Raw genomic sequence first — 23,556 nt, 5'->3', positions numbered from 1 at the left:
AATAGTTGTATTAACACAGACACACAGACCCGCAAGAGAAATGACAAAGATATTAAATCATGCACTTATCACGCATTCTTTCGATGAAAGGGAGATAAATGGACTCCTGAACGAATATGAAATAAATATATTCCATAGATTATTGTTTGGGATTAAATATACACCGTTTCATTAGAAACGTTAACATTATTTCTTGATTGGTTATTGACAAAAGAATACTGCTGTAATAATGTGTGGCGATCATGGTCAACCAACAACCTTTTGTTGGATTGTCTCCACATAAATGGCTGAGGAATTTTGTGGACATAACTGATGATCATAGTACACGTGATCCAGAATTACGAGAGTTTAAGAAATTAGCCAGACTACACCCGAATAAAATTCAATGTGAAATAATGCGTGAAATAATTTTAGAAACTCCTATTAACAATATTTGGAATTTATGGAGACCAAATGATTTGATAGTGGCAAATAGAACGATAGTTCGTGATACACTTCAGCAACAATTATTTATGTTACATAAAGAATTTTGTTTAAAAATCTACCCGTACCATTGTGTTATCGAGCAGCAGATACGTGACGACAGAATATCGACAGAACATCGACGTTGATATACCAGGATCGTCAGAGAAACACAATCTTGCATTAAATAATATTGTTTTATTTCCTGTACATGGTGTTGAGGGCGTGTTAACTATGGATTCAACTCCATGGACGCTAGGATACGCAATGAAAATTCATTCATCACAAGGATTAACCATCTCTGATATAAATATTTTGATCGTCGATGATCGCATTGAATGGTCAAATTTAGTTTATCTAGCAGTGTCTCGAGTCAGAAGAATATCTCAGCTGCGGAGGGTTATCATAGACTTCACAGAAAATAATGATCAAATTCAGGAAACCATTGCTGTCAACGGTGATGATGTAGTAAGAAAAAAATAGTTATAACACTGTGACAAAAAAATGAGCGCGACTTTGATCTCGATGCTGAATTTATCATGACATTAAAACAACAGCAAAATAATCATTGTGCAAGCTGTAACACAGTAATGTTGTGGCAATATTCAGAATATAATCCACGACAATTTACCGAAGGCAGAATTAATAGTAATGTTAGTCATACACGCGAAAATGTGACGCTGACCTGTCTTGACCGAAATCGACGTCGAGGTGCTAGTTTACAAAAGTAAATGCGGTGGTAAAATATTGTCTTCAGGAATTACTTGTAATTGTTCACGTACAAATCCACATTGAGGAGCAATTGAATCTAATATGTAGATTGCCGGTCTACCCTTGCATCTTATCACGCTGCAAATTTTATGTATCGTAATACTCCAAATAGGACCAAACCTTCAACTTCACCGGGTTCATATAAATATCTTACAGTCACATTACCTAATACTGGTTGTTTTGAAAATTCATGTCGTTGTATTGGTATGTAGTTTTGAAATTTTGTTAATGGGTTTCATGGCAGTTGTTCGAGTAATTTCATAATTTAAGGCAGCTATCACACTTGGTAATCTTGCAACCTATTCGCCAGATCTCATATCTTCCTGAATTAATTCCTTCGCATATTGATATCCAAATAACCGCTCAGTAAGTGTTCGATTAAATCGTTCAACAAGTGCCTGATCACGATGCATTGCGGTATGTCCTGGTCTAATTTTGACGTTCTGTGTTTTCATCAGAGATGATACTGAAACAAGAAATTCTTTGCCAGGATCAACTTATAGTAACTGGCCATCGCAAGAGTGCTCTTTTATAATATCGTCCAAAAGCAGATACGTCAGCTGCTGTTTTAGTTGATAATAGATCTGCTTCCTTATATCTACTTGCAACGTCAACCTTGAAAATCTCTCTTCATACATGTTTTGTACTAACAGCCTCTATAAACAGCATAGAACACCCCCTCTCTTTTTAGAACGATTTGACAAAAAAAAAAAAAAACGACAAAAAAAAAAAACAAAAAAAAAAAAAAAAAACACCAGGCAAATGCAACAAGAAACCAGCGATGTGAAAAGCAACCAGGACCGTTCCAGAGCTCTCCCTCCCACTAATGACGGCCAACCATTCAACTGTAAGGGACCTTTATGGACCCACAGATTGAGGTCAAACTATCAGGGTTCCTTGAACCCATATAAGCCTGGGGGAGGTGGCACCATTCTCATTCACCAAGAACAACTAACAGGCTGCGGTGCAGTCAGAAAAAAGTGGCACATGCACAATTGTACGCACACCACTATAATTAAACTGAACAACAACAACAACGACAGTCAACGTGTATTTGTATGTACTGACTGACGTATACCAGTTTTAATTGTATCGTGTGGTAAAAATAAAATATCTGCTTGATGAACTTCATTAGGAGTGCTGACATCAAAATATGCATGCTGAATTTTTTTAGGTGGTGGTAGGTAAATTTGCCATATTGCCTGTTGTGCTAAGCAATTTGCAGCAATATAACGTGTAACATTTGCTGCATCAGCGAGTTTACTAATCGCTGCTCTACCCCTCCAATATCCTCTTGGACTATAATAAATCGATTCCATTATTTCAATAATCGGTTGATTAATTTCCGGCTCGTAATACTAATTTACTTTTCATCGCAGATCTTATCAACCAATTAGCTAATGATTCTCTAAAAGATTTACAAATTTTACACATTTACCTGAAAGTGCACGCTTTTTATTTTTTGTTATTGTTGTTGTTAATCCACTTGTGGGGGTGGATGCTCTACATCGAACATAATATAAATCCATATCATTTATTATATTTGTATAACATGGATGTCATTGATTTCTCAGCAATACGAAAGCAAGAGCCAGTAAAACATCATCCAGCGCTACCAAATTCTATGAGAGCAATTATCATAGGTCCATCTCGGTCTAGTAAAACGCAATTAATACTGAATCTGATAATGAGATTGCTCAAATTAGATAATTTGTTTTTAGTAGCTCCATCAGTTGATGAACAGAGATGTTATGATGTACTTAAAATTTTTAACGAAAATGCAAAATTGTTGGACGAAGACGGTAATGATATTAGTTTTATCACCGATATTGATGAAGCCCCATCTGTAGACGACATCGACGGATTTATTAATAATCTCGTAGTATATGACGAAGTAATGCTGGAAAAACAATCACATCCAGCTAGAATATGTTCTCGAGGCAGACATAAAAATACTGATGTGATTATGTTACTCAGCTATATACACAAATCCCTAAAGTGATCAGAAATAACTGTAATATTTTAGTTGTGTTTAATGGAGTCGATACACCTACTCTGCGAAATATTCATCAGCCTTTGTGTAATTGGGATATAATTAAGTTCAGAAACGTCTTTTACAAGTTATTGATTGCTGTTGTGACTTATTTATTATAGTACATATTACATTTTGTATTTTGCTTTTAAGCTCCCGAAACATGGCTCAGACTTGACAACTTACATCATGTTGCTTAGTCCATATCTAGTATTTTGATAATATTATTTTGACAGATTTCCATAAGCCAGGTTCTCTTCCCTAAGCCTGTTTTACAATTATTACAAGTTTCACACATTGTATCATTTTGTCTTTTGTATATATACCATATACCACTTGTGTAGCGGCCTCTCGTAAAGCTGTATTGTGTCATTTCTTTATTGCAACACTAAAACGTTTCTATGAATCAAACTCTACTTCATTCACTGAAATCGCTTCATTTTTTATTTCAAAAAGAATAAATTAGAAATTAGTAATTTTTTTGTACATGTTTGGTGGCGATTCCATGTAAGCAATCTTGTCTCCTCCCCCCCCCCCCCGTAAAAACAGTTCCTTTTCTTAATTTAGTCACTCTAACAGACTGGTCTGTATCCTTTCACTAGGCATGTATAAATTCTTCATGCTAGCTGTTGTGAAATATTAAGTAGGAACTAATAGGTCAAGTATGTATTTCAGTGCTATGCACATGTATTTCAGTTCATTATTTTTTAGAGACCTAGATATTCAAACAAATCTTGTGAAATTTCGTGTCATATGTTACTCATTTCTTCTCATATTACTTCTTTTGTGGGTCAATACATATCTTGGTAAGTCACTGTAGAAATATTCCAATACTTCTGGTAGCAGCGTGAAAATGCGTGATTTGATAAATTACTGACAAATTTTGGCTTGGGCAAAGCTACATGTAAGTAAGGGAGTAATATATTCACAAAAAATTTTCTTTTTATGTTGTAAATTTAAATAAAGTGCATAAAACATAAGAAATTGAAAAGCTGGAGTAGAAAGAAATGCAAAGTATGTATTAAATCATTGGCAATTTAATAACTTTTTCTTATATCCTTGCCCATTCCCTCTTCTGACCTTCCTTTTTTTGAATTTTATTTTAAAGTTCGTCTGGAATTCAGAACATAACAAAGAAAGGGACATAATCCTAATTGTATAAATATAATATATAAATCCTTTGAAATTAACGTGGCTATGGACAATTAAAAGTGTCGTAATCTGGTGAAGGCATCAAAATGAAATTGTGTTACCAATATTGTCATGTAATGGGCATCACTAAAGAACAATGTAACATTCTTTGATGTGCTTTATCCTGTAGCTAAGCAACAACTTTGGGTACGCAGTAGCTCTCTAAAGTACTTATCATAAACTAATCTTATATTATGGACAATTTTATATGTACATATGCAAATTCTACACTTATGCTGCTATGCTAAATCATTACTACTTAGTTACTAACAGAAAAAAAAATCTGGTTCATTCCAATGTTCTTCCTGAATTCTTATGTATACAATTTAAAAATACTGATTCTCGAAATTTTGTATTCGTCTACTAATCCGGATCGTCCGTATTTTCCGCTGTATCGCTCAAAGCATTATTTGGTCATTCCTATCTGCAAGTAAAGAAAGATCAGATGTAAGATGATTTCTCTCAAGAAAGCTTTCAGCAAGGAAATGCGAATTGGATGTGATACTGAAGTTGGGGTAGATCTCTATTCCGAAGCCAGTAAGTTTGACTTTTAGCAAATACAGCTGTTCTGGCAAGCACTTATGTATACAATGAAGGTCTTATTGTTTTCTTCGAGGAGACCAGACAGGTACAGAGTTAAAGAACATGAAATTACACAAATTATGTCGATATCATTTTGAATTTGCTTTAGTTTTGTCAGGCTGTTTTTAAAGACTTAAAAGATAAGTAAAGAATCATCATGAAATAGAAAAGTGAGAAATTGGTTTAGTATGATAAATTTTCTATCATATGTCACATTGAGATGATCTATATATCATACTAGCATTAACATGTTATTATTATTATCATTATTATTATCATTATTATTATTATTATTATTATTATTATTGACCACTCCGGATACCTAGTGGTTAGAGTGTCCACTTTGGATACGGGTGGTCATAGGTTCGATCCCCGGCCGAATCATACCAAAGACTTATAAAAAAAATGTTACTAACAGCTGCCTCGCTTGGCACTCAGCATTAAGAGGTTACAGTTATGGTTGCTCGGCCTGGTGTCAGGATAATGTGACTGGGTGAGACATCATGCTACATGTCTGAGGCATGATGCCACAGTGCCAGATATCACTATAAACTGTCACACTGCAGACACCTTAGCAATATGACTGAAAATGGTTAAAGATACATTTAAATCCAAATGATACACACACATTATTATTATTATTATTATTATTATTATTATTATTATTTTCTTCCTAAACTAATTAAAATGTTTGACTAGCAAACTATTAATGATGCTTAAGGCTATGTATCAAAAAGTTACAGTGTGTTGGAAGATGACGCAAGGTGTGACTTTAACATTTAGTTAACTGTCCTGTTGGTAACAGATAACGCTGCATCTTATCACTTATTGTTTTATACTTTAATGATTGGAAGTTCCATATTTATGTGCTGAATTGCTGTATTGCGTTGGTAGCATTATTATTCTCAGGATTTATTCATTTTTGCTGTAACTGCAGTTCATCTAAAGAAATTGTTTGATATTTGATGTAACTGGAGTTCCGCTAGAGTTCAACTGCAGAGATTACTTGATATTAGCTGTAACTTGATATTAGCTGTAAGTTGATATCCGCTGTAAGTAGATATTAGCTGTAAGTTGATATTCGCTGCAAGTAGATATTCGCTGTAAGTTGATATTAGCTGTAAGATGATATTAGCTGTAAGTTGATATTAGCTGTAAGTAGATATTAGCTGTAACTTGATATTAGCTGTAAGTTCATATTAGCTGTAAGTTGATATTAGCTGCAACTTGATATTAGCTGTAAGTTGATATTAGCTGTAATTAGATATAGCTGTAACTTGATATTAGCTATAAGTTGATATTAGCTGTAAGTAGATATTAGCTGTAGCTTGATATTAGCTGTAAGTTGATATTAGCTGTAAGTTGATATTAGCTGTAAGTAGATATTAGCTGTAAGTTGATATTAGCTGTAAGTAGATATTAGCTGTAGCTTGATATTAGCTGTAGCTTGATATTAGCTGTAACCTGATATTAGCTGTAACTTGATATTAGCTTTAAGTTGATATTAGCTGTAAGTTGATATTAGCTGTAAGTAGATATTACCTGTAGCTTGATATTAGCTGTAGCTTGATATTAGCTGTAACCTGATATTAGCTGTAACTTGATATTAGCTGTAACTTGATATTAGCTATAAATTGATATACTCAAGAAGCACTACAGTATCTATAAACTGAAAGTAAACCGAGAAAACACGAGTGCATTGTAATTCGATGTGGGATATTTACAACAGTACATAAAGTTGGTGTTTCGAGGATGGCCTACCAGCAATAACTTTCTCTTTTAAATTTCTTTTCTGTGTGTTCTATGTGTCCTGAAATACTATCAGCACAAGCAGCAATAGTACTGTATCACTTGAAAACCAACAATACATTGCGCTTATTCATTGTCTTCAGAATGTTTTCAAACTTTTTGATAAAATAGCATAAATTCTGTACTATAGGTCATATATGTGAATTCTGTACTGTAGGTCAGAAACATGAATTCTGTACATTAGGTCACAGATGTGAATTCTGTACTATAGGTCAGAGATGTGAAATCTGTACTACAGGTCAGAGATGTGAATTCTATACTATAGGTCAGAGATGTGGTCGTTTTGATGAAGATATTGAAATGTGCTCACTGGAAATCACTGAACAAACACCTAACGTCTTTATTTGTCACCAACCTGGGAGAATGCTAATGCAAAGGATAAGGTATGGTAGGATAATAAAATACCTACTTAAACGTCTAAAGATGCCATCCACTAGATTTACAAAACAAAACTGTAGTTACAGGTAACATGGGCTGATTACTGGAAATATTGTGTAAATCAAGTTGAACATTTACTTTTTCATATGGTATGATAAAATCTTGAATTACTAAGGGCGAGGTTGACAAGCATAGCGTTATTGGTGTCAAAGTAGAGAAGTATATACATTTTCTTGCATGAAATGAGTTCTGAAATTAGTGGAAAAACCACGATTTTATAACAGGATATGATATGATTTCTGCTATTAATAATATAAACAGTTTGAATACGATTGCATTGTATATTGTTCGTTTAGTGTGTACGTTTGAAAGTGGAATCTTCCCTGTCATAGTCAATTTAGGTAGATATAAAAATCTATATCGACAAATACTGTGTCCTTTTCAACAACTTGTATATACTATATATATAATGATGCTAAGGCTTTACAACATTACGCAAAACTAGTGTCATAAAAATAAAATATTGCATACTTTTGGACTATTTCTGTTGATATCATTGCATATCAATCAATCAGTATGTAACTTATAACAATATATCATGCTGTATATGTAACAGTAATGTAATTTTGAGGCCAGATGTTAATGTTCCAACAATAAATGTCGGTGTTATTATTATTACCATTATTGTTTTATTATAAATGCTATTATTACTTCTATCACTTTTATACAACAATACCTGATACACTATATTTTACCTCATAAACCACTTTGGTAAGTCACTCCATTTTCTGTAATCTTGTTAATTGGTTAATTTATTAGTTACTTATATGAAATGTCATAATTGTACATGTACAGTGCTTCTGTATAGATGTGTAGATGCCTTAGCCAGCTGTTTATTTCTAAGCAAAATCTTGAAGCAAATCTTTAGACATGGATCCATTGGTGATGTAGCTGGCATTACTATTTTCAGCGAAGAGAATCGATGCATTTGGTACATGATTTCCTTCTTGAAGGCTTATAACAACTTTGAGATAAACCAGGGTTAAATAATTTGCTATTCAATAGGTAGTGCAGAGACTATCAAAACATGACAAGCCAATGGATTAGATTCCTTACATAAGAATCTGATAAATATAAAGCTATGCAATGATTCGTTGAATGTTCTCAGATACCTCTTCCTATGGTAAACATAAGTGACATGTTGCATTCATCGATTGTAAGTAGTTGTAAATGGAATACCTTCTGTAGAGTGTCCTTTTTGGTAACATAATTCTGTCTTGATTTCCTGGCACGTAAAACCATCACAGTAACAACGAGACATAGCAGGACGAAAAATGCCGAACCTATTCCAATTGCTACGAAGAGGAGGGTGTTATCTGTAAACAGTAAAGTTAATTTAAATATGTCTTCTGTTAAAAGTGGATTAAGTTTTCAGAGTAGTATTGTTCTCAAGATTCGTCGATCACTACTGAGTACAGTAGTACTACTATGTGTACAGTAATACTACTATGAAATAACGTAAAAGTAACCAAATGTTTTTTGCTACCATTGTACTGGTAGACATTATGGTATTTCTCTCTGTAACGTGTTGCTATGATTAGTGCTGCAATATGTGTCTTTTCCCAGACAGAAACTTACATTCTTTAGCTGATCTCTACAGCTAATAGAAATGCTGCCATCTCTAAATGTCTTGTATTTGAGGTAGCTGGAATAAAATTGTAGTTCATTGATGCTTCATAAATATGTTTAGTCAAAAAGTATAACAAGTATTTCTCACTGCTTAAATTGCAAATCTATCTTTAGGATTTTTACAAAACTGTATAAATTAACTAATTGGGAAGTTTAGTTGTCCATTTTTGGATCATGATAAGTAAGCATGAATGCATGCATATATATATATATATATATATATATATATATATATATATATATATATATATATATATATTTGATTACCTGCATGTCGGCACAATAATGGCCAGATAGTACTGATTTCAAGTTGTAAAAATGCATGCACAAAAGGTGGCACATGCATATTTGGCGGACTAGCACTTCTAAATTAATGCAAACATGAAGTACTTGTACTACAAGATTAACCCATCAAAATAAATGTTAATTTAAAATACTTTGCGATTAACCCTTCTAAATTAATGCAAACATGAAGTACTGTACTACAAGATTAACCCATCCAAATTATTGCAAACATGAAGTACTTGTACTACAAGATTAACCTATCCAAATTATTGCAAACCTGAAGTACTTGTACTACAAGATTAACCCATCCAAATTATTGCAAACATGAAGTACTTGTACTACAAGATTAATCCATCCAAATTATTGCAAACCTGAAGTACTTGTACTACAAGATTAACCCATCCAAATTATTGCAAACATGAAGTACTTGTACTACAAGATTAACCCATCCAAATTATTGCAAACCTGAAGTTCTTGTACTACAAGATTAATCCATCCAAATTACTGCAAACCTGAAGTACTTGTACTACAAGATTAACCCATCCAAATTATTGCAAACATGAAGTACTTGTACTACAAGATTAACCCATCCAAATTATTGCAAACCTGAAGTACTTGTACTACAAGATTAACCCATTCAAATTATTGCAAACCTGAAGTACTTGTACTACAAGATTAATCCATCCAAATTAATGCAAACCTGAAGTACTTGTACTACAAGATTAACCCATCCAAATTATTGCAAACATGAAGTACTTGTACTACAAGATTAATCCATCCAAATTATTGCAAACATGAAGTACTTGTAGCACAAGATTAACCCTTCCAAATTATTGCAAACCTGAAGTACTTGTACTACAAGATTAACCCATCCAAATTATTGCAAACCTGAAGTACTTGTACTACAAGATTAACCCTTCCAAATTATTGCAAACCTGAAGTACTTGTACTACAAGATTAATCCATCCAAATTATTGCAAACCTGAAGTACTTGTACTACAAGATTAACCCTTCCAAATTATTGCAAACATGAAGTACTGTACTACAAGATTAATCCATCCAAATTATTGCAAACATGAAGTACTTGTACTACAAGATTAACCCATCCAAATTATTGCAAACATGAAGTACTTGTACTACAAGATTAACCCATCCAAATTATTGCAAACCTGAAGTACTTGTACTACAAGATTAATCCATCCAAATTATTGCAAACCTGAAGTACTTGTACTACAAGATTAACCCATCCAAATTATTGCAAACCTGAAGTACTTGTACTACAAGATTAATCCATCCAAATTATTGCAAACCTGAAGTACTTGTACTACAAGATTAACCCTTCCAAATTATTGCAAACCTGAAGTACTGTGCTACAAGATTAATCCATCCAAATTATTGCAAACCTGAAGTACTTGTACTACAAGATTAACCCTTCCAAATTATTGCAAACATGAAGTACTGTACTACAAGATTAATCCATCCAAATTATTGCAAACATGAAGTACTTGTACTACAAGATTAACCCATCCAAATTATTGCAAACATGAAGTACTTGTACTACAAGATTAACCCATCCAAATTATTGCAAACCTGAAGTACTTGTACTACAAGATTAATCCATCCAAATTATTGCAAACCTGAAGTACTTGTACTACAAGATTAACCCATCCAAATTATTGCAAACCTGAAGTACTTGTACTACAAGATTAATCCATCCAAATTATTGCAAACCTGAAGTACTTGTACTACAAGATTAACCCTTCCAAATTATTGCAAACCTGAAGTACTGTACTACAAGATTAATCCATCCAAATTATTGCAAACATGAAGTACTTGTACTACAAGATTAACCCATCCAAATTATTGCAAACATGAAGTACTTGTACTACAAGATTAACCCATCCAAATTATTGCAAACCTGAAGTACTTGTACTACAAGATTAATCCATCCAAATTATTGCAAACCTGAAGTACTTGTACTACAAGATTAATCCATCCAAATTATTGCAAACCTGAAGTACTTGTACTACAAGATTAACCCTTCCAAATTATTGCAAATATGAAGTACTTGTACTACAAGATTAACCCTTCCAAATTAATGAAAACATGAATTACAAGTTTAACCTTTCCAAAATAATTTAAAATAAATATACTACAAGGTTAAACATAAAAGGTTAAAGGTCACAGTTTAAAGTCTATATGAAATAAAATATATATGTGAAAGCTAAACCTCTATAATAAAAATAAAATACATGTACAAATTATAAACTACATACTATAAACTCTTTGTTACATAGCCACAATATAAACAGTAAATGAGATCATTACCACTGTACTATTATGACTGGTGACAAATTTACAGCAGTGTCTTTGATACAGATTTTATGTCAAAATATTTTGAAGCAATATTAGTTTAAAAGTAAAAGGTCAATATTAGTTTAAATTGAAAGGTCAATATTAGTTTAAAGTGAAAGGTCATTATTAGCTTAAAGTGAAAGGTCAGTATTAGCTTAAAGTGAAAGGTCAGTATTAGCTTAAAGTGAAAGTTCAATATTAGCTTAAAGTTAAAGGTCAGTATTAGCTTAAAGTGAAAGGTTAATATTAGCTTAAAGTGAAAGGTTAATATTAGCTTAAAGTGAAAGGATAATATAAGTTTAAAGTGAAAAGTTAATATTCTTTAAATGTGAAAGGTCACTATAGGATTAAATTGAAAGGTCAAGGACTCAGAGATTCTTTCCCGCCTTCTTCTTCATAGTGAATGGATTCAGAAATATTTACCTTCTTGCTTCTTCAAACTGAAACAGAAACACACAAACAGGAAGTTATTGTGGACATAGAGCAAATAAGAAAATAGAATTAGTGCCTATTATAAAGACAAAATAAAATTGAACGAAAATAAACTTTCTAAATTGAAGATATAGGAGATTAATAAAGACTGAATGTACATGACTGTTTAGTAGATTGCTTATTCACTTTTAAGTACAGCATTCCATAACATGTTCATTTGTATGTATGTATGTATGTATGTATGTATGTATGTATGTATGTATGTATGCATGCATGCATGTATGTATGTAGGTATGTATGTATGTATGTATGGATGGATGGATGGATGGATGTATGTATGGATGGATGGATGGATGGATGGATGTATGTATGTATGTATGTATGTATGTATGCATGTATGTACGTATATAGGTATGTATGTATGTATGGATGGATGGATGTATGTATGTATGGATGGATGGATGGATGTATGGATGGATGGATGGATGTATGTATGTATGTATGTATGTATGTATGTGGGGAATATTTATGTATTCCATACTCACGTGCATGTTGGTCGTTTGTCGATAATGACACATTCTTTGCCGGAGGCACAGTCTCCTATCACAGACAGGTAACTCGTACACAATAACTTATCTGTTGTGATATCAGTAGGCACTAAGAAAAAGATTTTTACGTCAGTTGGTAGTAATAGGCACTAAAAATATTTTGTGTCAATTGGTACTAATAGGCACTAAAAAAAGATTTGTGTCAATTGGTAATAAGAAAAGAGTTTTACGTCAAACTAATTTTACATCAGCTGGTACTAATAGGAACTAAGAAAAGAGTTTGACGTCAGTTGGAACAAGTAGACACTAAGAAATGTGTTTGACGTCAGTTGGAACAAGTAGACACTAAGAAACGAGTTTGACGTCAGTTGGAACAAGTAGACACTAAGGAGAGAGTTTGACGTCAGTTGGAACAAGTAGACACTACGAAAAGAGTTTGACGTCAGTTGAAACAAGTATGCACTAAGAAACGAGTTTGACGTCAGTTGGAACAAGTATACACTAAGAAAAGAGTTTGACGTCAGTTGGAACAAGTAGACACTAAGAAAAGAGTTTGACGTCAGTTGGAACAAGTAGACACTAAGGAGAGAGCTTTACATCAGTTGGTACTAATGCACACTAAGAAAAAGTTGTATGTGAGTTGGTACTAATAGGCACTGAGAAAAGTGTTTTACATCGATTGGCACTAATAGACATTATGGAAAGAGTCTGACGCTCATTGGTACTAATGGGCACTAAGAAAGAAGTTTTACATTAATCTGTACTAGTACATCAGTGCCAAAGCCATTTTCTTTAAGTTTCCTTTATATAGTCAGACAGGAAACAACCTCAAAAATATTTACATAACAATTGATTATCTTAATAAGATAGATGCAGTGATGAGTAATGAATAAAGGTTATTATCGTTTTAACCATGTCCGTAATCAGCAGTACGATGAACAAAGGTAATAACTACTGCCACAACATGTTTGGAATATAACTGACAACAAGTAAAGGCATACCTAATTATGAATCTTATAAAAATGTAATATTTTTCACTCAGAAATGTGACTCATGTTTTATTATTTAGATATGGTTCATATTTGTTCAAGCAAAATAAATATTTTTTAGGATTTTACATTCTTTTCCTTCCACAAAAAGTCTAAGTGTTGAAATCTCTTCCCCTGCTAATTGGACATTCTCTCCTGATGCCAAGTTTGCATTCGCCTCTGCTAACTTTAGGAGGGCCTCATCTGAATTCTTTGTGATGATGCTGTAATCCAGAATCAAGCTGCCTCGACTGGTATAAAATACAAAAGTAAAAATTACACCACGATTGAGCAGTTATTCTCCAGGTGAGCCATTTTTTGTCAAGGTTCACATACAAAATTTTGCTGTAATTAACAAGATATGTATATTATACTTCATATATATATATATATATATATATATATATATATATATATATATATATATATATATATATATATATAATAGAATAGAATAATGTACATTTTACCTTTATCCGTGGTCTCTTTTTACGTCTTTTTTCAAATGTAAATATTGTTTATTTGAAAATTACTCATTCGTGCTTTAGTATCTTAACAGAGTCAGTTGTATTTTTGTTTGTGTCCAGTAATTCATTTGGGCTCGAGTTGATTTATTCAATTTATTTTATTGAAGTGATTCTTCTCCGGAAATATAAAGTACTCATTAAAATATCATTCTTGGAAATAGAAGCTTCAAGTTATAATTACGTTTCAAATAAGGATTTAATTCTTATATAGTATTTAAGTCCAACAAAAGACTTGGCATATTAGCATTATACTGGTAACCACAGGCACCTCAACACCTTCAGCGTTGGAGTTAATTTGGATCTTCACTAAAGTTTATTCAGAAATTTAATTATTAGGACATGTTCTAATTTTAGCCTTCCGTGAGATTTAATTCCCAATACCGCAAGTTCTTGTTTTACATTTCACTTTGTATTCTAGGAAAATTAATTTGTTTGTTGACTTTTACAAAGCTTGTTGCTTCTAATTCTTTTCTATAACTTATTTTAAGACAATAGGGGGTTTCACGGTTAGTATCTCCACTTGAAAACACCAGAGGGCATATCGGTGCAACTCACTTCGGATAGTTCAATCAATTAAGATGGCAGATGTAGATCAAGAAAATGTGATAGACCGCTCACATTATGCAAGCAGGATCGATATCTCACTATCTTAAAAAGAAATTATATCAATGTTTGATAAATTAATTTTACATCTTTTTTTAAAACTAATTTGCGCGGCTCCCAGCTTTCAAATACATATTCTCTGCCCATTTCAGAACTTCGTTATCTTCCCATTACTACCTTGTGCTCTAGTTTGTATTATTTGATTGTGTCAAAGTGTATCGCTGCATAAAGTTATTGCAATTTATCTCGCTTGAAGAATAATGAAAATATGTTTATTTTTTTACAGCTTCAATCATCGCAGTTAATGGAAGTTGAACGACGAGAAAAAAATTCTAACTTCTTAAGGTTCTTTTATTATTGATTTAGACTGTTGCTTTTCTATTAATGTTCATTATATTTATCATGAAATTTAGTTTTTTTCAAAATGCACAAATGTCAACCACGCTTAAACAGACAGGCGCACGTACGAGTCTCCTTGATGATTATTTTAATTTTATTTCCTTGAACGGTTTGAAATTTTAGAGTATGAAATTTGGAGAAATATCGATGTTAGACATACTATGCATGTATAGGACATGTGTGGCTCTCACCTATCTGCCTGTCTGTCAGTATGTATGTCTGTCTCCTTTCATCTGGTGTATGGGTATGTATATCCTCGAATGAATATGTGTTTGCATACGTGTAGAAATAGTGACTGATAAAGACAACAAATATGAATATTTGTGAGCATCCATTTATTATTGACTTGTAGAGTATGTTCTTACAAGCAGTCTCTTTTTTTTAAATCATACTGTTTGCAATTTTACATCCGGTCACGTGGATCAATATTGATTTAAAAGGCGAACCAAAGTAATAGGACGGAATCTGTGAAATAATTGGATCTTTAAAACTTACCTATTTGATGCAAGAAAGTTAAATAGAATTAAACTAATTTTAAGAAGGCTGTTCTAGATGAATTTGCTGGTGGCAATCAGAAAAAGGCGAACCAAAGTAATAGGACGGAATCTGTGAAATAATTGGATCTTTAAAACTTACCTATTTGATGCAAGAAAGTTAAATAGAATTAAACTAATTTTAAGAAGGCTGTTCTAGATGAATTTGCTGGTGGCAATCAGAAATGTTGTCTAAAGACCCCAGCAAATTTGAGTTATTACGTGTCAGCATAAGCAAAGAAAAATCATGCTGAAAGTTATTGCATATACCGTCCAATACTTAATGTGTCAAAAGCCAAAAAGAAAATGAAACAAAAAAAACGTCATTGGGCATGTTATTTAATCTGAATATTGCACGTTATTTACACCCAAATATGAATAAATATTCCGTCTGCATTAATTACACTCCTTTATCGCTATGAGAGCTAATGTAATTATTGCTTTCTCAAGTTCCTCTGAATACATTAAAATACTGTGTTCCATTTAATAAAAAAAATCTGGTTTAAAATATTCAGCATTACAAATCAGCTGACGTATCGAATTCGTGTTATAATTTTCTTATCGAACTTGTGTTATAACTGTCTTAACTCGTATTATAAACAACCTATTAGCCTTGCAAAAGTAACTGAGAAAGAAGGATATATCAACATATGAAAAATGCAAATTGTTGAGATTGTTTTCGTTAAAGTTATATAGCCAAAAATGTGCAATACATGTTTAAAATCGGAGAGCAGAGTGAAATGTTCCTACAAATGTATCTGAAATTATGAATAGTGAATCTATATTATCAGGTATGGACAGTGTATTTAATATCATTTAAGTATGTTAAATTAAATATTTAATTATCTGATAGTAATTATCTTATTTAATGTCTATAATTATTCTCCTAATATGAACAAATGATGTTTGACATATACAATTGATTCATTGGTTTAACCATAATGATCTGTAGTACAGCTAAGATTCCTTCCTTTGTTGACTTTTTTTCACTAACCAAGCGTAGAACGGTGAACTATCTGGAACTAGAATTTTTTTGTGGGCATTCGCATTGGAGCTAAGGGAGGTAATTTTAGGCACTAAGATCAGTAACTCCGTTGCAACCGTGAAACCCCTTATAGGGTCGTAGTACAAAATATGTTTCAAAACTGCTTGCTTAAAAGATGCAAGGATGTAAAATCTTACCGAATTGCAAATATGATGATTCTTACAAACATCTGAGCCATCTTGCGTCGGTAGAAATCACTAAGCTAAAATAAAGTAAATGTGTTGCAATATGTTTTAATTCTCTGCATATTCAAAAATTATGCATTGAGTGAGTCAATTTAGGTTCTTTTGTGGCTTTAAATAAGTTTTATTCGATGACAGATAAGCTTACTCCGAAATAATTAGAATATAAATATAAAAGAGAAGAATACAAGCGAAAAAAACAAAACATGGAAGGGTACCCAAATCATATAAATAATATACACTTATAATCTTGTAATATATTCATTTTACAACGACCTAATTTCTATCCTTTTATGATCATATTGTAAAGCCCAGATAAATTAAGAAAACAAACGTGAAACCTATGGGACTTTAATTTCTTTTACAAATATTATGTTTCATCCTCCAAATCGACTTAAGGCAAGGAAGGATTTTTTTATTTTCATGAAACTCAGTGAATGAATTCGTAGGCCAGCGTATCTAAAATTGTAATGTTATAGTACTTTGGTAAAGGTATTGCATTGCAGGTAATAAATGTTGAGAGAGGAAACAATTACATTTGACTCTTCGACTCGTAATACCAACTTACCGCATTCACAGAATCAGACTCTATTCTGGCGTAGTTCTCAGGAACTTTAATATCGATTGATGGAAGAAGCGTTAAGTTCATAGTGATACTACACCTAATGGAGGTATATTCGGCTGAAAGAATGCATATACATTAAAACTGCAAAATGTTGCTGAAATTAACTAGGTATGTACAATATACTTCAAAATATTATTTCAAAATTCATTGTTGCTTAATTTATTAGGCATTGCATGGAATGAGGGGATGGACTCCCCATTTAATTGCATAAGAAAATAAATGGTACTTATTCTATTTCGTGAGATTGTTTAACACGTAACTGCTTGCTTCCAATCCTACACAGCAATTATACGTTTGAATGGATTGCACTTAGTTGCATTTGAATTGGTTTCATTCCGATTAATAATGTTTTCATTTAAAAACCTTTAATTAGACACTTTAACTTTGTAGGAATATTGTCGTGCCTGAGAAATAATTTTCTGCGACATGGTGAATGAAAGACGAATCGTTTCGAATAAGTATTTTGAAACAATTAGTGACGATGCAAAGGAAAGTATATACACTTACCATCTATTGATATTGGTGTTGTAGTTTTCAGCAAATCTGTTTAAATTGAAAACAGAGTATAGATTCATCTACTATGAACGTTGCGAAACGTTTAAATTCTTGGGACAGGAAACATATGTGGCAATGTTTACATCTCTACTACTCTCATTTTGCATTGAAACTAGTTTGGATAACAGTAATATAATAAGGATCTAGGTTCACAGATATCATTACATTCTTCCAGTTCTTGAAGATAATATTTTCTTACCAACTGTATAGGACTAAGTAGATAATGATAAAAGGCAAAATATGTAATACCTTCAACACACTCGCTTCCGTTAGGTTTATACCCAAAATGGCACGAACAGAGGAAGGATCCCTGCATGTTGTAACATCCCGAATGGGAAATGTTATTACATACTCCTGGTTCCAATTCACATTCGTTTATGTCTTGAGAGCAGCTAGGTCCCATCCAGCCTTTCTTGCACAGACAGATTCCGTTACCAGGATCACATGTCTGCTTTTCATTGAGTGAATTAGAGATATTACAGGTACACAAAGAACTACAATTGCTTCCAAATGTGTTGTCTGTGCAAGCTGAAAAAGGCAGATAAATTTCGATGCAATGGGTAAATCTCACCATCAAGTTACTGGACCAGAAATAATTAGATAATTAAAATAAAATACAAATACAGATCTGGGTAAATCAACGGAGTACAAATCCAAGTTAATTACATATGTAACTTTACCACAAAAAATTTCAGTTACTTTAAATTATATAACTTTCGTTTGGAAGACAAAATGACTACACTTTACCTGCACATAAAAGGAGTCTCCGTGCAAATTTTAGCATATAGAACAGCATGTGATGCCCGTTTATCAGATATAGCAATTGGACATTTATGAGCGAAGTTCCCGTCGTTGTGCTTTATATCGATGCTCATAATCGTCGTCATACATTTAGTAGATCACGGAATACTTATAGATATTTACATCCTGGGCACATTATCTGCAAGCACATTTGGGCTTACAGAGGGACTATTTTTTACGATAGCACCGTTACTATAGGTGGACTGCCTGGAACAATTAGGTCCATAATGAAATACATGACACACTATTAAGAACAAGAGCATGGAGTCGCAATAAAAACAAATATAACATTTGTTATTTAACGTATCGTAATTAGCTTGAGAAGTGATGCAAATAAAAAAAGTAAATATAATAAAATAAAAAATTAGGACAAAATATAAAAAAATAGAAAAAAATCTTCTAGATGGTTTTAGTAACAAATATCGTACAACGCAATGCTACAATATTTCACAGTAATTTGAATGTACTCTTTACATACAATCGTTTAAGATTCCCCATAAAGAAAAACTGATAACCACTAGTTAAAGGAAATAACTATATAATTAGGTTAACCTCCAAATATAACAACTATAACTTACAGTAAACAACAGTACGTAAAGTTGCACCAATCGTAAATGTACCAAACATGACACTTAAAGGAAAAACCACAAGGAAACTCCACTCAGAATTTTTCGTTATTTTTTAATGTATAAGAGCTCTGAAACGAAATGGTCACTGAAACGTTTTCAGAAGTATATTGGAGATATAACCTGTCTTAAGATTCCAGTTTGATTTAATCTTTCGCAGTGACGATATTTCTTGCAAATTGAAAAGTACGGAAACCCATTCAGCTCTTATCAGCACCAATGTTACAGTTGTAAGGTATGGAACAATTAGGTCTATAGCGAAATGTATTACACATTTGATAAACGACATAGAGCCAAAAGAGAAAAGACACGTAATATATATACTTTTGAACGTATCGTAATTAGCTTGGAGAGTTATGCCGTTAAAACAATGTATAACACAATTAACTGGAGAAAAATAAGATTTAAATGCAAACAAAAGAATATTTATTGGAATGTTTTAGTACCAAATATAGAATGATACAAGTCCAGAAAATTTAAATAAAACTTAAATATACTTTTCCCATATAACCCTTTACTGTTCACTGACGAAAAAGGAATACGATCTTCTACTTAAGCGAAATAACTATATGATACAATTAACCTCTAACTACGAGATTTACGACTTAGTGTAAACTGCAAGATAAATGCCATTCAAGTCATCCTAGTACCAACGTTGGACTGTAAAACCCCCAAAACTAAATACAAAAAAAACAATTACAGCAACAAAATTTGAAGAAAAAAACCCAATAAAATATACCGAAAAGAAATATAAAAAAAATTAACCGCTAGGAATTTCCATGCCCGCTGACACCCATCTTGGGTGAGTAAACAGGGTTGATATGTCTCTGTCATTATCTATCTAATATCAAAGAATACCAAACAATGAACATTCATATTTAGAAAGGGCACAACAAATACTAGTTTTCAAATCGACATTCCCCTAGATGTACATGCGTCTTTTAAAAACCAAACTAGATGACATGCCAACATAGATTTATCGGCACATTCTTATCTATTGCCTTTTTGTCAAAAGAACGTTAACTCAAACCATTATTATTTTGCACAAGGATAGTTCCTAATGATATATTTCATCCAAGTGATTTGCATGGGTTATTAAAGAGTCAAATTAGTACGGTACATCTCTCTTATTATTTGCATGCATTAGTGTCAATATTGAAAATTTAACCAGATTTAGTTGACTTGAAAGCCTAAACCAATTAAGACTTTGGTTATACATGCAAGTATAAATTTCCATTTCACTAAACGAAACAGTTTGATTTAAAATGAATTAACCAATATACAAACCTTGGCAAACACTGCTCACGTTCCTGAAACCAGGCAAACATTCACAAACATAGGATCCCATTGTGTTGTTGCACGTGGAATTAGCACCTTTGCATGGATGGGAGGCACATTCGTCTATATCCTGGTCACATTGTGTGCCGGTCCATCCGGGCTTACAGAGACATCCTGTTTTATGATCGCACCTGTCAGCACCAATACCACAGTTGCACGGTTGAGAACAATTAGGTCCATAGTGAAATTCATCGCACACTGTTAAGAACAGGAACATTGAGGTACGATAAAAAATAAAGATAACATTTTCTTATTTAACGTATCGTAAATTAGCTTGAGAAGTGATTCACATAAAAGAGTAGATACAACTCACTCAAGTAAAGGTAAGTACATTTAAAATCCAAACAAACAAAAAGCTTCATTTAGATGATTTAGCACCAGATATGGTATGATCCAAGTCCGGGAAATTTCACTGCAAACTGAATATACTTTTTTCCATACAATCCTTTACGGTTCTTTTAAAAGAAAGAAGATATCCACTAGATGAGTGAAAGAAGTATTAGAAGTATATGATAAAATTGGCTTCAAATATGAGATTTACATCTTACAATAAACAGCATGAGCGAAACGTATGTAAATCGTCCTAGTACCATACCCGAGGATTTAAAAAAAGCAAACAAGAATAAATAAAGAAAAAAAGCCAAACAAAAGGAAAAACAAAACACATAAGATTTTTAGGTATTTCGAATGTACATGAGTTTTGAACTGATGTGGTCACCAAAGCTTGTTAAAGAAGCTAAAACATGTTGGAAAAATAACTGGGATAAATATTAACTGGATTTAATTGTTCGTAGTGGCGATACTTTTTGTATAATGAAAAGTATAGAAAACCATTATTAAAATCAATTACCATGACATGACGTTCCATTTAAGAAAAATCCGTCATGACAGAAACAGCTGTAACTTCCAATACTGTTATTGCAGATTTGAGCACATTCGTTTAGCCGGCCGTCATCACATTCATCGATATCTGTAGATAAATATAGTTATCTATTAAGTGGCGAGAAAGTATTTCATTATATTTAAAATAAAAAATAAAACATGTCCTACAAAAAGTATAATCTTTTCTGACAAAATATAAATCATGCACGAATTAAAATTAAACAAATAAATAAACAAACAAGGAAGCAAATAAGCACTATAAAATGAACTGAACTAAAATTAAAGATAGAAGCACTTAAAATATATATTATGTCTTTTGTTACGAATTTTTTTTTGACATCCATCTTTACGGAGGAAATAAAGATGACATAAGTATGTCATTATGTCTGCAGTACCAAACTATTTGAATTTTTTTTTGATACTCATGAAAGTTTGAATTGAACAATGTACATTTAAGCCTTGAAAAGCACAATACATGATAGCTTTCACACCAATATTCATCGATATTTACTAGCGTCTTCAATAAACCAAAAACAAAACTGCTTTTAAGATATACAATTCAGGTTGTACCAACACGAGTATCATTTGCCCTTATTGACAAATAAATGTTGACTCAAGCCAAAGTATATACACAGGTATAATTTGTAATGATATGTCCCACCCAAGATGTTTGTATGGGATAGTTCGTAATGATATGTCCAATCCAAGATCTTTGTATGGCATTGTTCGTAATATGTCCCATCCAATATATTTTTATGGGATAGTCCGTAATGATATGTCCCACATCCAAGATATTTATATGGGATCGTTCGTATTGATATGTCCCACATAGAAGATATTTGAATGGGATAGTTCGTAATATGTCCCATGCAAGACATTTCTATGGGATAGTTCGTAATATGTCCCATGCAAGACATTTCTATGGGATAGTTCGTAATGATATGTCCCACCCAAGATGTTAGTATGGGTTTTTTGTAATGATATGTCCCACATCCAAGATAGTTGTACGAGATAGTTCGTAATGATATGTCCCACATCCAAGATATTTATATGAGATAGTTCGTAATGATACGTCCCACATCCAAGATATTTGTATCAGCGAGTTCGTAATGAAATATCCTACATCCAAGATATTTATAGGGCATAGTTCGTATTAATATGTTCCACATAGAATATATTTGTATCAGTTCGTAATGATATGTCCCACATCCAATATACTCGAATGGGATAGTTCGCAATATGTCCTACAGCTAAGATATTTGAATGGGATAGTTCGTAATGATATGTCCCATGCAAGACATTTCTATGGGATAGTTCGTAATGATATGTCCCATGCAAGACATTTCTATGGGATAGTTCGTAATGATATGTCCCATGGAAGACATTTCTATGGGATAGTTCGTAATGATATGTCCCACAGCCAAGATATTTGTATGGGATAGTTCGTAATGATATGTCCCATGCAAGACATTTCTATGGGATAGTTCGTAATGATATGTCCCATGCAAGACATTTCTATGGGATAGTTCGTAATGATATGTCCCATGCAAGACATTTATATGGGATAGTTCGTAATGATATGTCCCACAGCCAAGATATTTGTATGGGATAGTTCGTAATGATATGTCTCACATCCAAGACATTTCTATGGGATAGTTCGTAATGATATGTCCCAACCAAGATTTTTGTATGGGATGGTTCATATTAATATGATCCCACATCCAAGATATTTGTATGGGATAGTTCGTAATAATATCTCCCACATCCAAGATATATGAATGGGATAGTTTGTAATGAGTATGTTCTACCATGGATGTTCTAGAGTCAAATTAGTAGCGTACGTATCTCTTATTATGTTGATCGGTAAATGTAAACAAA

The 23,556-nt window shown here is 32.6% G+C and overlaps 1 protein-coding gene across 2 annotated transcripts in view; it reads right to left on the bottom strand.

Moving 5' to 3' along the window:
* Nucleotides 1–4,187: 4,187 nt before the first annotated feature.
* The window catches only part of LOC149805626 (uncharacterized), a 63,332-nt gene continuing 43,963 nt past the window's right edge, over nt 4,188–23,556 (bottom strand). For both annotated transcript variants that reach the window (XM_089950261.1, XM_089950262.1), the window contains exons 32-42: nt 21,647–21,766; nt 20,746–20,994; nt 18,281–18,559; nt 17,984–18,019; nt 17,420–17,532; nt 16,807–16,871; nt 13,653–13,813; nt 12,532–12,643; nt 11,978–11,994; nt 8,465–8,601; nt 4,188–4,880 (exon numbers count right to left, since the gene is read on the bottom strand). In XM_089950261.1, the coding sequence (XP_089806387.1) occupies nt 4,863–4,880; nt 8,465–8,601; nt 11,978–11,994; nt 12,532–12,643; nt 13,653–13,813; nt 16,807–16,871; nt 17,420–17,532; nt 17,984–18,019; nt 18,281–18,559; nt 20,746–20,994; nt 21,647–21,766 (1,307 nt within the window). In that variant the 3' untranslated portion in view covers nt 4,188–4,862. The remainder of the gene's footprint in view (nt 4,881–8,464; nt 8,602–11,977; nt 11,995–12,531; nt 12,644–13,652; nt 13,814–16,806; nt 16,872–17,419; nt 17,533–17,983; nt 18,020–18,280; nt 18,560–20,745; nt 20,995–21,646; nt 21,767–23,556) is intronic.

This window comes from Sinohyriopsis cumingii, chromosome 2, assembly GCF_028554795.1.
Source record: "Sinohyriopsis cumingii isolate HCF-2022 chromosome 2, ASM2855479v2, whole genome shotgun sequence".
Lineage (NCBI taxonomy): Eukaryota > Metazoa > Mollusca > Bivalvia > Unionida > Unionidae > Sinohyriopsis > Sinohyriopsis cumingii.
The sequence above is the reverse complement of the archived record's forward strand: the minus strand, read 5'-3'. Positions and strand labels throughout refer to the sequence as shown.